Raw genomic sequence first — 15,983 nt, forward strand, 5'->3', positions numbered from 1 at the left:
AAAATACCTGCTTTTATAAAGTGGGAAAATTTTATAAGGAGCAAGAGATTAAATTAAGTTATTCTTTAGACATATATTTTATTAAATTTTTAAGGTTTCTTTTGTATCTTTAGTAAATGTTCATGATTAAAAATTCAGACTGTGAGAAAGTATACACATTGTAGTAAGTCTTTCCTTCAGTAGTTCCCACCCTCCCAAGTCACCTCACTAGAGAGAGGCACTGTTACCAGTTTCTTGAGTATCCTTCTTGACATACTTTATGCATATACAGACATATAGCATAATGTACACACTGCTGTGAACCATAGCTTTTTCACACTTGGATAGGAAAAGTTTGCAATTAGTGGATGAGAGCTGGCAGTTCTGTTGTTGGTAGGAGACATGTAATAAACAGACTAACCAGTAACTGCTAGCAAGCAGTAAGTTATAAAGAAGAGAAACGCAAGGTAAAGGACTGGAGAGTGATAAGGGCTCGGGAAACAGGACTGTCTGGGTTAGGGAAGTCAAGAAAGACTTCTTTTGTTGTATGATCTAACAGAGATCTGAATAAAGTGAGAGGCTGAGCCGAAAGAACAGTTACACAAAATGCCATACAACCAGAAGAAAAAGTATAACAGCCCTGGAACCAGGAATGTATTTGGGTGTTTAAGGAAGTGTAAGGAAATCAGTGTGGCTGAAGTGGAGTAAGGACGGAGAAGAGTGTTAAGGGACGAAATGAAGTTATAATGATCTATATTAAAATTATCACATGTCAAAAAGTGTTGAACTTCCTTATCGTGTTTCATGTGGAAATGCCATAATTTAAATTACATTCTGAAGTTGGACATATAATTTTAAATTTTGTGCTATTCGGCCGACATTGTGGTGTAGTGGGTAAAGGTGCCACCTGCAATGCTGGCATCCCATATGGGCACCAGTTGAGTCTCAGCTGCTCCACTTCTCATTTGGCTCCCTGCTAATGTGCTTAGGAAAGCAGCAAAAGATGCCCAAGTGCTTGGGCTCCTGTACCCATGTGGGAGACCTGAAACAAGCTCGGGCTTGGCCCAGCCCATCCCCAGCTGTTGGGCCATTTGGGGAGTGAACCAGTGGTTAAAAGATTCTTTCTCTATCTCTCTCTTTCTCTCTCTCTGCATCCCTCCCTCCCTTCTCCCTCTCCCTGCCTCCCTTTCTCTCTCTCTCTCTCTCTCCCTCCCTCCCTCCCTCCCTCCCTCTCCCTCTCTCTCTCTCTTTGCCCCTCCATAACTCTGCCATCTAATTACATATCAGCGCGGTGGGCCAGCCGCAGCAGCCATTGTAGGGTGAACCAACGGCAAAGGAAGACCTTTCTCTCTGTCTCTCTCTCTCACTGTCCACTCTGCCTGTCAAAAAAAAAAAAAAAAAATTAAATAAATCTTTAAAAAATTTTTGTGCAGTTAAACATGATATAACATTTTATGTATATTTCCATACTTTGTACATATAAATATGCAAGCACATCAGTAGATTAAATCTGCAGGATTTGAAGTTAATTTTTCTTTAAAGAGACCAAACTTAATTGTATTTCCATTCAAAATAAAGAGCTGCTATTTCTTCCACACTCTACCAGTAAAGTATGTTAAACATTTTGCTCATGGTAGTATGATTTGAAAAATTGAATGAAATTTATGTTCTTTTTCTTAATATGAATGAGGCTGAATATCTTTGAATTAAGTCTTAAAGGCCACTTGGGGCCGTCCAGTTGGTTGAACCATTAAAAATTCGTCATCCATAATGATACTCAAAAAAAGTATGTGGAGATGGTTGACATTACAGCTTTTCTTTACTGGAAGCCAACATTGTGGTGCAGTGGGTTAAGCCGCTGCTTGTACAGCTGGCATCCCATGTCAGAGTGCCAGTTTGAGTCCTGGCTGCTCTGCTTCCAATCGAATTTCTGGCTAATGCACCTGGGAAAGCAATGGAAGGTGGCCGCAATGCCACCGATGTGGGAGACCAAGGTGAAGTTCCTGGCTCCTGGCTTTTGCTTGGCCCAGCCCTCAACTGTTGTGACCATTCAGGGAATGAATCAGAAGATGAAAAATTTCTGTATCTCTCCCTTCTCTCTCTCACTCTGCCTTTCAAATAAAAATTCTTTAAATTAATAAAGCTTTTATTTACTAAAAAATATAAGCCAGGGGCCGGCGCTGTGGTGACTAGGTTAATCCTCTGCCTGTGGTGCCAGCATCTCATATGGGTGCTGGTTCTAGTCCTGGCTGCTCCACTTCCGATCCGGCTCTCTGTGTGACTTGGGAAAGCAGTAGAAGATGGCCCAGGAACTTGGGCCTCTGCACCTGCATGAGAGACCCAGATGAAACTCCTGGCTTCTAGCTTTGGATCAGCCCAGCTTCAGCCGTTAGGGTACTTGGCAGTGAACCAGCAGATGGAAGACCTTTCTCTCTCTCTCTCTCCCTCACTGTAACTCTACCTGTCAAATAAATAAATAAAAATCTTTTTTTTAAAAAAAGCCAATAATTATAGAAAGAATGAAGCAATTAGAAAAATCTTTTGCAAACTTAAGAGTTTTTTGAGGATCATCGGTAGATACTAAAATTATTAGGTAAAATACTGCTTGGGAGCAGGATATTAACCCATTGCCACATAGCAACCTGCATATTATTTATATTTGCAAGAGTAAAAGTATCCTTAAAGGGGCCAGCACTGTGGCACAACCAGTTAATCCGCGTCAGCAATGCTGGCATCCAGTATGGGCACCAGTTGAGTCCTGGCTGCTCCACTTCCGATTCAGCTGCCTATTAATGGCCTGGGAAGGCAGTAGAAGATGGCCCAAGTGCTTGGGCCCCTGCACCCACATGGGAGGAGACCAGGAAGAAGCTCCTGGCTCCTGGCTTTTGCTTGGCCCAGTCCTGGCCATTGTGGCCATTTGGGGAGTGAACCAGCAGATGGAAAATCTCTCTCTGTCTCCCTCTCGCTGTGTAACTCTGAGTTTCAAATAAAGGAGGCAGAGAGAGAGAGAGGGAGGGAGGTCTTCCATCCACTAGTTCACTCCCAAATTGGTCGCAAGGGCCAGAACTACACTGATCTGAAGCCAGGAGCCAGGAGCTTCCTCTGGATCTTCCTACACAGATACAGGGGCCCAAGCACTTGGACTATCTTCTACTTCTTTACAGGCCATAGCAGAGAGCTGTATCGGAAGTAGAGCAGCTGGGACTTGAACTGATGCCCATATGGGATGTCGGCACTGCAGGTGGTAGCTTTACCCACTATGCCAGTGCCGGCCCCAAGTAAACATATCTTTAAAAAAAAACATATCATTTCAGTGGAGAGATCTGAAGGTCGTCACTTCATTAGGCTTATGTACCTGACCTTCAGTTTATAGTGTATCTAGGAGATAGAAGAACACGTTAAATCAGTTGATGAGGAAATGAAACTGGAGTGTAGTACTGCTAGAAGAGGGGCTCTTCAGAAAATTCATGGAAAATGTGTACTCTGAACAAATTTTGAATGAATTTAAAAGTATTTTCATATCAAAAAGTCTTGTCTTTGAATTCCGTTTTCCATGAACTTGAATTATCCTCATATATTTTCTGAGACAGGTAGCAAGACTTTTCAAAAGATAATGTAATTGTTTAAAAAGTTGGTATGTGGGGGAAGTGTCCAGATTAAAGAGACAATAACAGAATGAAGTTTACGAACTCTGAGTCCTCATTTGAAGAAAAGCTTCAAAAATTATTTTGGGGATAATTTGGTAACTTTGAATATGGTCCAAATTTTAGGTGTTATTATGGAATTTTTGTTGATTTTCTTAGATGTGATTATGGAATTGTTTTTATAGGGGTATGGCCCTACCTGTTGATTAATCCTGACGTATTTAGGGATTGCGAAGTCATAGTATCTGCAGCTTATTTTTAATTATTTCAGCAAATCACGCATACAAACAAAAAATAAAGCAAATATGACAAAATGTTAATAATTTTTGGATCCAGGTAGAAGTATGTATGTGTACATTAACTTTTTCTATGTTTGAACATTTTTTAAAAATTTTAATTCATTAAATTTATTTATTTTAGGGACAGAACTTCTAATGCTCATTCACTCCCCAGTTGCCCACAGTGGCTTCAGCCCAAGGCCCTGATGTCAGGAATTGGAAACTTAATCCAGGTTTACAACATGGGTAGCAGGAATCCAATTATTTGAGTTGTTACACTGTCTGTCAGGATCTGCATAAATAATAAACTGGAATCAGGAGCCAGAGCCAGGAGTCAAAGCTGACACTTGCCTTTGAAAATTTTCTTAAGAAAACATTAAGAAAGCAGTTTTTTTTTTTTTTTTTAAGTTATTGTACTGCCAGGAATATAGTGAACTTTATATTCTGGAGGTAGTAGATATTTTCACCTTTTCTTTTCTTTTTTTTTTTTTCTTTTTTTAATGCTGCTGGGTTTGCAAAAGAGGAATCTCTCTCCTTCTTCATCCCACTTCTCTGACCAAAATAAAGACACAAATCTGTGGGCTGAAAAGAGAAATGAGCAGTAAAGCAAGCACACCAGAGGAGTGAGGTGGCTATGGATCAGATTGCTGATAATCTCTTCTGGGACCCAGCTAAGACCTTGGGCAGGCAGGCTGCAAGGATGGAGGAATGAACTGAATATTCTACACTAAACTGAGGATCTCGGCGAGCAGAAAAATTGATGTTAGGTTGGTGACAGATATATTCTGGCAGTTGGTGTAGGCAAATGTAAACTATCTCTAGGGGAGTTGTACTCTAGAATGAGTTAGCAAAAAGAAGACAGGATTTGGTCTCCAACAAATTTTAATCCCTAATATTAGAATATATTTTTCCAGATACTACCTGCCATATTTCACATTTCTTTTTAAAAAACTATTAAAATTATCAAAAATGAGAGAACCAAATAGAACTTTGAGAAGTAAAAATATAATTATAAGAGAAAAAAAGCCTAAGTGCATAGGTTAAACAACAGGTTAGATATAACTGAGAAGAGAATAAGTTCCTTGGAAGAGAGATTGGAAGGAATTATCCAGGACAACGTGGTAGAAAATAGGAAAGAAATTGAAAATAGAAATATGTAGAATGGGTTGAGAGGGTCTGAAATGTCTACTTGGAATTCCTGGGGAGAGTGAAGGAGAGGCAATGTTTTAAGAGTGACAGATAATTGGAAGCTGTGAGTCTATAGAAACAGAAGCACATAGTATGTCAAGTAGTATGAATAAATAGAAACTCATACCTACACATTGCACTGACTCTACAGAATGGAAAGACAACAAAAAGAGCTGTAAAACAGACAAAATAGGCCGGCGCTGCGGCTCACTAGGCTAATCCTCCGCCTTGCGGCGCCGGCACACCAGGTTCTAGTCCCTGTCGGGGCGGCGGAGTCTGTCCCGGTTGCCCCTCTTCCAGGCCAGCTCTCTGCTGTGGCCCGGGAGTGCAGTGGAGGATGGCCCATGTGCTTGGGCCCTGCACCCAAGTACCTGGCTCCTGCCATCGGATCAGCACAGTGCACCGGCCGCAGTGCGCCGGCCGCGGTGGCCATTGGAGGGTGAACCAACGGCAAAGGAAGACCTTTCTCTCTGTCTCTCTCACTGTCCACTCTGCCTGTCAAAAAAGCAAAACAAAACAAAACAAAAAAAACAGACAAAATATAGATCACCTGCAAGAGAGCCATACTTCTGAAAATGTCAGCAGCACAAATGGAAGATAGGACAGTGAGATACTAACTTTTTTTTTTTTTAATATTTAGTTATTTATTTGAAAGAGTTACACAGAGAGAGAAAGAGAGTAAGAGAGAGAGAGAGAGAGAGAGAGAGAGAGAGAGGTCTTCTATCCACTGGTTCACTCCCCAGATGGCCACAACGGCCGAAGCTGTGCCGATCCGAAACCAGGAGCCAGGGGCTTCTTCCAGGTCTCCCACTCGGGTGAAGGGGCCTAAAGACTTGGGCCATCTTCTGCTTTCCCAGGCCATAGCAGAGAGCTGGATCAGAAGTGGAGCAGCCAGGAATAGAACCAGCGCCCATATGGGATGCTGGCACTGCAGGTGGCAGCTTTACCCACTATGCCACAGCACCAGCCCCGAGATACTATCTTCAAAGTAATAAGGAAAATGAATTATCCCCCTAGAATTGTGTACTCAGCAAACCTTTCTTTGAAGAATGAAGGTAGGACAGAGACAAAAATCTTAAAGTAGTTTGCTACTGACTGGCCTTTACAAAAGGGAACTTTTAGAGAGTATGTCAGGAAACAGAAAGATTATCCCAGGATTGAAGTGAGGGATACAAGAAGGAGTAAGTGATCAGAGGAACTGCTAAATACAGAAGCAAATCTAAATAAATATCATCTGTATACAGTAGCAATTATCCCTATCATTTTGGAGTTAGTTAATGGCAGAATTAAAATAATCATAATACATTATTCAGGAGGAGTTTAGTAAGAGTGTAAGTATTCTAAAATCCTTGTCTTTTTCTTGCTGGAGTAAGGAGCTGGTGGATATAACACTGGCACTAGACGTTAGGAAAAATGTGATCTGCTTTACAAATGGACAAAGGGCTTGAAAGACCATTTCTCCAAAGACAGACGAATGGTCAGGAAGCACATGCTCCGCAGCGCCACTCTCAGAGAAATGCAGATGGAACTGGAATGTCAGCAGGTACCCAGAGAGTGTCTGAGCCAGGCACTTGAAGTAGTGAAACCTGACATATCTCACGCACTGGTTTTCCGTAAACAGTATTCTGTAGTGGGGCTTTCCTGCCCGTGAAGCCCTTGCCAACTTCCGGGTGTGTATAAAGATCCACAGTTCAGTAGCCAAAGGCGGGTATTTTTCTGAAGAATTTATTCAGGTGATAGCACATATTTATGCCGCTACAAATATGGAAAAGGTTGTAAGGGAAATGCTCAAGCCCCTCTTTCAAATTGGTGTTAGAAAAGAAGGAACAGAAAGAATTATCTCTTAGAAATTATCTTCAGGGACTGGCGCTGTGGCGTAGCGGGTAAAGCCACTGCCTGCAATGCCAGCATCCCATATGGGCGCCAATTTGAGTCCCTGCTGCTCCACTTCCAATCCAGCTCTCTGCTATGGCCTGGGAAAGCAGTAGAAGATGGCCCAAGTCCTTGGGCCCCTGCACCTGCATGGGAGACCCTGAGGGGGCTCTTGGCTCCTGGCTTCAGATCAGCACAACTCTGGCTGTTGTGGCCATCCTGTGGAGTGAACCATCTGGTAGAAGACTCCTCCCTCCCTCCCCCTCCCCCTCCTCCTCCCCTTCTCTCTCTCTCTCTCTCTCTGTCTCTCTCTCTCTGTCTCTCTCTCTCTGTCTCTCTCTCTCTCTCTCTCTCTCTCTCTCTCTCTCTCTGTCTCCACCTCCCTCCCTCCCTCCCTGGGACTCTGCCTTTCAAATAAATAAATAAATCTTAAACAATAAAAGAAATTATCTCCAAAGAAAAAAATTTTAAATGGGTATTTACTTGTGGAATCTAAAATTTATTTCAGTTTGCTTTTTAAAAAAATGTTTTTAGAGAATTGTGGGGCAGTGGGTCAGACTGTCACTTGGGCACCTGTATCCTATCTTGGAGTGCCTGGTATGAGTACTGAGTTTTCCACTTTTAATCCAGCTTCCTATTAACGTGCCTGGGAGGGAGCAGATGGCAGTCCAAGGTACCACCCAGGTGGGAGACCCAGATGGAGGTCCAAGCTTTGGCTTGGCCCAACCCTAAATGTTAGAGCATTTGGAGAGCAAGCCAGTGGTGGAAAATCTTTTCCTCTCTCTCTCCCCAACTCTCCTTCTGCCTCTTTCTGCCTCTCCTGTCATTCTACCTTTCAAATAAATAAATAAATAAATCCTTTTAAAAATCATCTCTGATTATATCTGAATTTTACTTTCTGTGTAAAATATTTTTTTTTGCCTGTGTAGTTGTGTCTTTGCTCTAAAGAAGTTTTAATGAATATCTTGAAATCAGCATAGCTTGTTTTTTTTCAAATTGGATTATAAGATTGTTGCTCATTTTTTCTTAAGAGGGAAAATAATCCATCATTAAAACTCTCATGGGGCCAGATTGGGATATTTTGTATATGGATTCAATTTTAAAATACACTTTAGGACCTTACATGGCAAACCATGCATTGAAGGCAAATTGTTGCCATTAACTTAAGGTATTATAAACTTTTACATTTTGCTGCACATAGATGGTACTTATAATCACCTCTTAAAGAGTCTTATTTTGCTATCATTCGTAAAAGTTTTTGAAAAATCTGATTTTTCGTGTTATAAACAATGTAGTACATTTAGTTTTTTGCTTACTATTTTTTGTTTTCTCCTACATACCCTTATAATCTGAAACTTTTGTTTTTTCAAATTGATTATACTGAACTGTTACCCGAATACAGCTATTCATTAAAGATTGAATGAGTTCATATAATGCCAGGCACTGGAGATTCAAAGACAAAAGGATGTATTTGTACATTTGGGAAGTTAGGAAGGCTGACATAAAACACAGTCTACTAAAAGTAGATTGTTAATTCTGGAAAAGTGGGAATTCTTACTTTTGTTTATTTCTGTGCAGAAGGGTCAGGAAAGCTTCTCAGATGAGATGATGTTTTATGTCTTATGTTTCTCAGGAGGAGAAGGAAGCCAAGATACTAGCAGTACACAAAACTATGAAGTTATAAAAGAACATGAAATGTTAGAGAATAGTGTAAAATTCTGTGTGGCAGCAGAATGGGTGGACACTAGACGTATATGATGTTTCAGTGACGGTGGATTGTCACCACGTCATGTGCATTATGTGAAAGGCTGGGGGATTCAGGCCTCAAGTAACTAAAACATTTCTAGTAATTAGGAAAATCCAGGGTGTATAGTTGATGTCAGCATTCAAACTGCTTTTGGCAGTTTTTTGCCATCGTCCCTGATACACTATTTTATGCAGTGTTGTTTCAGTGCACTACTCATACATAAAACATTTAACTGTAATCAGTAATCCTTAAACTAAAAGTTAAATCTCTGGGAAGAGTAATTTGATTGTTAGTTTATTTCTAAGTAAACTAAAATTTGTCTTAAATTTTGTGAACTAGTGATAACTTTTTAAGGAATTACCAAATGCAACTAAAGATTCAATTTTTTAAAAAAGTAACCCAGTTGAAAGTTTTTTATCTTTAAAAAATATTAAGTTTTTATGTTTATGATTCGAATAAGCATGAAGTTGTCTATTTTTCTCAAGAATCTCATTTTAATGCTAATTACAAATTCTAATTTCCATTAATTTTCATTACATTTTACTATAAATAAGAGAGACTGATTTGATTGAACATTTCTCTCCTATCAGGAACAAATATTAACCAAGAGATTAAATCCTTTTGATTATGAATTATATAAGATTTTCTTAAAAAATACCTATGAGTGACTTGGAAACTTTAATTGGGGAAGAGGTCAAAGGTAGGAATCATTTGTTCTTAGAATTCAGCTTCATTAAGAAGATTGGCTAAGAATTACCTAGAGAGATATCCAAATATGGTACCAGAAATTTCTTTGAACAGGTAGTATTGAGTTCTTACCAATATTTCCATTCAGTGAATTTCTCAATTCTTGCATTTGAGAGTATAGTGCTTATTAAAGTGTCCAGTGTATTAATAATGCTATTCTATTATAATTGCTCATAATAAAAGCATTTTTCTGCTTTATACCAAAAAAGTTAGATTAAAAATGTTCTGTGTGTTCTGATTTCTTTTTTACAGCTTGCCAGTATTTGCCGTGCTGAAATGTTTTAATTTACAATTTCCTTCCTTTGTATCTTTTAGTTTTCTCTGTTGCTGCTTTTTCTGTGACACAAGCCTTTCATTATAGTCACTCTTCTTTTTTCCTTCCCCACTTCTTTCTTTTCCTTTTTTAAAGCCATGAGAAGCCGATCCATTGGTGAATGTGCTCTGCCATCGGCCTATATACGCAGTGCTAAAAGTGCTCCTGTTCTGATCCATACTTCCAAACCCTTCTTGCCTGATATTGTTCTCACTCCCCTTTCTGATGAGCTTTCAGGTAGTGCCACCTCTGCTAATTTCTGCACCACCTTTTTCACTTTTTAATCCTCTGCTTTCAAATTTTGCTTAATCAAATAAACTCTTCAAAGTTAATTTCTTTGGGGGAGGTGTGGGAAACTGGGGAAGTGGTTGAGAAATCAACATTTTGAGTTATTTGAACTTTAATGCTATCCTTGCAGTTCATTATGGAAGTGCTAAGTTTAGTGCTGTGCCAATGTCCAATTTTTTTTTATTATAAATGGCCATTTTTTGCTTATGTTTGATTTTTATTCCTCTCAGGTGATTAAAAGATGTAGTAATGTATTTATGTCATAGATGTCTTACAAGAGATGACTTGGAAGATAATCAGAGCCTACTTTTAATTTTTCCTTGTTTGACTAATGGCATTTGGTAAATCTTGAATGATTCACTTGTTCTTGATCATCTGTGGTAATGGAACTAAGTGAGGGCAATGGTTCATTGGGAGAAGTATATAATATAAAAGTTGGTTTGGAATAAGTCTTTGTATTCATATTAGCCGTAATGGTATGTAGAAGTGTATGAACCCATGCAGTTTTAAACCATTCTCTGAAGCTCCCAGCTCAGCTTTCCACTTCTTCCTCAGGTCCCTTAAACCCCAGTATTGGAAAGTTTGCTCTTTAATTAGGGTCTAATTAACATAATAAAATTAACAGACTCTGATTCAGTCTAGTGAGTTTTGAGAACTATACATCACTAACCATCACCCCAAATAAAATTCTGAGCATTTTATTTACCTCAAAAGTTCCCTAATGATTCCTTTAAGTTAGTAACTACACACTACCACAAATATTTCTTAATTCCCATCTCCATAGATTTTGTTTTCCAAAAAAAAAAGTGTAAATGATATTGTTTTATTTTTTAGACAGAGGCAAAGTTTGTTCAGTACAGTTCAGTGTGCAAAATGTTCTGGTTCAAAGAAACTTGTACATTCTTAAGTACTTTCCTATTGCTATTCTCAGGCATCTTTCCCTCACATTTTCCTTACTTTTGGTGGGGTTGCTGCTGTTTTTGTTTCTTTAAATCTATTTTTATACTCTTCTGTTCCTGATAGACTAAAGGAACTGGAGGGGAGGTGCTTTCTTAATCCCCTCCACCAACCTTAATTTTATTAAGAAAAAAATTTTGGGGGTTAAGAAAGGGAACATAATTGAGAGTTACATGTATGTACAATACAGAAACATATCTACATATGTCTTGTGTTTGGTATTCTTTAGATTTAAATATTTATGAAAAATATTTACAAAGAATAATGGTTTTACTTGTTACTATTTTCATTTTCCATATTGGGTAGAATATCTCCTACGATAAATTTAAAAATTTAGATAACATTGAGACAACAGTCACTAAAAGAAAATAAAGTAAATGTTTATTTTAGAAAATGTAGAGTATATGGAAGAGTATATGCAGAAATATACATAATCCTTCAAAACTAGTACTAATTTCTTGATAACTGAAGTCAGTATTTTCCAAGCTGATATATGAATTTAGAATACTTTCCAGGAGATGTAGATCTGTATGTCAAGTAAAGGTGTATACTGCACATAAACACATTAAGGCCCTAGATGTTCTGTTAAAAGAAATAAAAGCAAAATTGTTCAGTCCAGTATTTCCCAAACTTAAGCAGAGATTTGCTAGTATACACACTGACCACCTTTAGTATTAAGGTTTCAGAGAGAACGTACTTGGAAAACATCAAACTCACTTCATAATTTCAAAAATTTGCACTTTGAAAATTGGACAGAATTATCTTATACCAACTTGTACTGCAGAAATCCAAATTATTGGATATATTATTACCCTTGTGGTTCTTGGAGACAAATTGAAGGCCTGGAGTTTGCTTCTTCAGATGTTAGGTTATTAGAGGAAATAAAGGAATTATATGAATATAGATATTTATAAAATTATCACTAAAGTCTTCGACCCTCAGTCAGTCCAACTGTTTAATTCCAAGGTTTGGACAAATTTTAATGTAGAATAGCCTATTTTATGATCATATTATTGTCATACATTCACAAGTCAAAGAGAATTAAGAAGAAATGTGACCTAAGGGAAAAACATTTTCAATGGTTTTATATATCTCCCTTCTGTGAGCAGGCCTAAATGAACTAAAAATATTTTCTGGACATATCTCTGAGATCAGGAGTTGAGTTTCTCTAACTGCTTCACTAAGAAAAAAAAGAATCCCGAAACAATAGAACTAATCATGGACAGTCACTCTAGCTTTTGGTCAGAAGTAGAATCTATCAAAAAAATATTTACCTGACACTCTTGAATAATACCTACATTGTTGTGAGTGTGAAACTGTGTGGAAGAACTTCATGTACAGATACAGACTAAACTAGTGGAATAGCTGAATATCCTCCTAGAATTTTTCTTAACCTATGAGGACTAATTCAAGGACACTGACACTGTACCAATGTGACATTATGAATATTTCTTAACATTAGATTCACCTGTAATAGTTTAAAAAATTTTTTTCTAGGCCTAGTCCTCAAATTTGGATACAGTGTGCTGGGGGTTGTACAAATATCCAGCACTTTTTCGTAGCTCTACTGACTATGATCTGTGGGTAAACATAGTGCCCCCAACACGTTTCCCATCAGCCGTTGGGAATTGCTGTACTAGATTGTTGAACTTTTACAAAAACCCGTAGTAGATCAGTCCTTATTTTCCTTACAAATGGATTAGAGAGAAGCCTGAAATCTTAAGTCTTGGTCTTAAGCAAATTAGCTTTTAAAGCCAGAAGTAATATCTTAATGAGAAAAAGGATATTAAAAATAACTTATTAAGTGAAACTAAATGGATAGATTAAGGAAATATAAAAAAAAGAACATAAACATGGTGGGCAGCTGACTTTTTTTTTTTTTATATATTCCTGCAGCAGTTTCTTATTTGTTGTTTTCCAGTCAAGTAGTGTGGATTTCTTTGAATTAATCTTACAGACCCATTTTTTTTCTAACCAGTTTTTGAAACTGATGATTCACTTGCCATTCTTATTGCTGCTATAATCTAGTCTGTTCAGGCCAGAGTACATAGGATGCTAATGTTTGGAGGATGAGCAGTCTCTCTTTTCTTATAACCAGTGCTTTATTATTTGAATTGAGCTCTGTAGAGAGCAAAATATATTTGAACTTTACACTTGTGAGAAAAACAGTGATGTCTCTTATACCCAAGTAGTTTGTAAATTCTGCCTTATCAGGAGGAGAATTTTCCATCTGTAATCAAACATGTTGGCCATTCTTTATACAGATAAATTTTTCTTGCCATCATAATATGCAACAAGATACACTAATCTTTCACAGTTTTTCCATCTATAATCTGTTGACTATTGCATAATTCCAACTCAGATTTTTTTAGGCTGAATAGTTGATGTTAACCTTTTAGTAAGTACATCTCAAGAAAATTTGAACCTAAATTAAACATAGTATTATTTAACATGCTCATAAAGAAAACACTATGATTTTCTTACATTAAAAATATATTGATCATTTGTCTATGTCCAGAATTTTCAAATCAAGAAAAGTATTGGAAGGATAAAAAGAGTAGAAATAATATATAGTTGAATTTTAAGGGCTTAGAATCATGCACTTAGGTTGATTTATTGCTTTTAAGTCTTTTCATATGATTTCAATGATATAAATAATGCTTGCGTTATCTGCAGAGTGAACATCTAGCCTTAAAAAGATTAGAATTTTTTAGTAATAAAATTTCAAACATAAATGCTGTGTACATTGTTATTTTCTTCAGGTAATTAGCAGAAGACATCTGAGTTTCAAAATATAATCAACTTCTGTGTCAACTAATGTAAATGTGTTTTTGAATTCAGTAGCCATAAAAGAATTATAGTTAATATTTGTATTTGACCAAAAAAAGTATTTAACTTTGGTAAAAAGGAATTTCAGAAACTACTAAAAATTTTTAATAGTATGTTAGTATTCTCACAAGTTTTTTCCTGAGGAACTAGTTTGATTTTTACCAAGTAGCAGCTATTAGATTTTAGATAAAAAAAAAAAAAACATACTTTCCATCTGCTAGTATTTATTAAGCACATACTGAGTGGCAGGTACTCTTTCAGGCCCTGAGAATACTGTGATGAACACGACAAAAATCCTCAGGAAAATTAAATTCTAGTAAAACAACTAAAAAGTATTTTTATTACATGTTACAAGTTAATATACTTTAACGTACAGCTTAGCTTAGAAACTAGAAAAGAAAGCTTTTATTTAAAATAGAATATTAAGGAAAAAAACTATTTTTAAAATCCAGAAATAATTTACAGCACTTTAATGCTAAAGATTATTAAGGAGATCTGGAAGAAAAATGTAACATTTTTGTGTATAAGTTCTGCAGAAAGATTTTTCTCAATGTTCAGAAGTGGATTTTTTATTTTCTTCTACTTTTGCTCATTAAATGATCTTTAATACTTTACATTAAAATAATTTAAAGCATTCTGTTTTCAAAATTGAAATATAAACAGGATAATTTTGAAGGGCATTTTAGCTAAATTTGATGCCATATATACAAACTTTTAAATTATTTTGCTCTGTGTAATTTACTAATATTTTATTTTGCTACCTTTTTATTTGTAAGATAACTCAGTGTGCTGCTTTACAATTTCTTTTTGCAGTTTGTTTTCATTTTACTTGAAAGGCACAGACAGAAATCTTCCATACACTGGCTCAAGCCCCTAGTTCTGCTACAGCCCAAATGTCTCCAACAGTGTTTGTTTATAATACATTTAATTTTTACCAACTCCTAAATTTTGTTTACAAAATTAACAGATTATTACATAATACAACATATATAACATATTCAAGAGAATAAGATTACGGGGCTGGGATTATGATGCAGCAGGTTAAACCACCACTTTGTGCAATACCAGCACCTGTATCGGAACTGTGATTTGAGTCCTGGCTGTTCCATTTCTGATCCTACTCCCTGCTAATGCACCTGGGAAGGCAGTAGATGATGTCCTAAGTATTTGGGTCCCTCCAACCACATAGGAGACCCAGATAGAGTTCTAGCTCTTGCTGGGCTTGGCCTGGCCCAGCCCCAGCCATTTTGGCAATTTGGGGAGTGAACTGGCAAATCGAAGATTTTTTTCTTTTTTTGTCCGTTCTTCCCTCTCTCTCTTACTCTGCTTTTCAAATAAAATAAATCTTGAAGAGGGAGAAAAAAGATTAAGAGTATGGAGTAATCTGCCTTCAAATCACTGTTCCCCTGGAGCAAGTCACTTAAACAGTTCATCTATAAAATAGGGATAATAACACCTACTTAATGAGGCTATTGGGAGCATTAAATGAGTTAATATATAATATATATATATATATATACACACACACACATACATACATACACACACAACATACTTAGAACAATACTTGGTGTGTGGAAAATGCTACATGTAGATTAGCTATTATTTAGCCTTTTTCTCCTCAGTAAGGTTCAGGTATATTTTCTTCTTTGATTTTCTACAATTAGTATGGTCATGTGCCCATGTAAGAATTATATTTAAATTAAAACTAAGAAAAAAAGTGTTTAAAATCTGCAACACTATATTATTGCTAGAAAATATCTAGTTACATTTTTAAAAGCTCTTGGTCTCTTATAGTTTTAGATATTCATCTATAATAACAAAATTTTGGGGGAAAAACACATTGGCTCTGATAGTGGTTACATTCCCTAATAAGCAAAGTGAGGACCAGGATTGGGAAGAAATTTCTAAAAACAGCTCTCCAATAGTTTTGCTGGTTTCTTTAGAATGAAAAGATTATGAGATATCAAATACGGAGACTTTTTAAAGTCTATTTTTTCTGAAGCTTATATATTTGCTGGTTTCATAATATTAGATTTTAATGTTTTGAAGTCTTGATTTTGAACTTGCATAAGCTAAAATCCCAATTATAAACCTTTAAGCTTTTTGATAGAAAAGTGATGTAGTCTTTATCTTTTGCT

At 36.8% G+C, this 15,983-nt stretch overlaps 1 protein-coding gene across 11 annotated transcripts in view; it reads left to right on the top strand.

Annotated features, from left to right (window-relative positions):
* The window catches only part of RALGAPA1 (Ral GTPase activating protein catalytic subunit alpha 1), a 265,484-nt gene that overhangs the window by 98,091 nt on the left and 151,410 nt on the right, over window positions 1-15,983 (top strand). For 6 of the 11 annotated variants that reach the window (XM_051822764.3, XM_051822761.3, XM_089309745.1 and 3 more), the window contains one exon: window positions 9,865-10,005. The exons of the other annotated variants lie outside the window; for them this stretch is intronic. In XM_051822764.3, coding sequence (XP_051678724.3) covers window positions 9,865-10,005 — 141 coding nt within the window. The remainder of the gene's footprint in view (window positions 1-9,864; window positions 10,006-15,983) is intronic. 11 annotated transcript variants of the gene reach the window in all.

This window comes from Oryctolagus cuniculus, chromosome 12 (assembly GCF_051225735.1).
Source record: "Oryctolagus cuniculus isolate XC-2025 breed Fujian yellow rabbit chromosome 12, ASM5122573v1, whole genome shotgun sequence".
Classification (NCBI taxonomy): Eukaryota; Metazoa; Chordata; class Mammalia; order Lagomorpha; family Leporidae; genus Oryctolagus; species Oryctolagus cuniculus.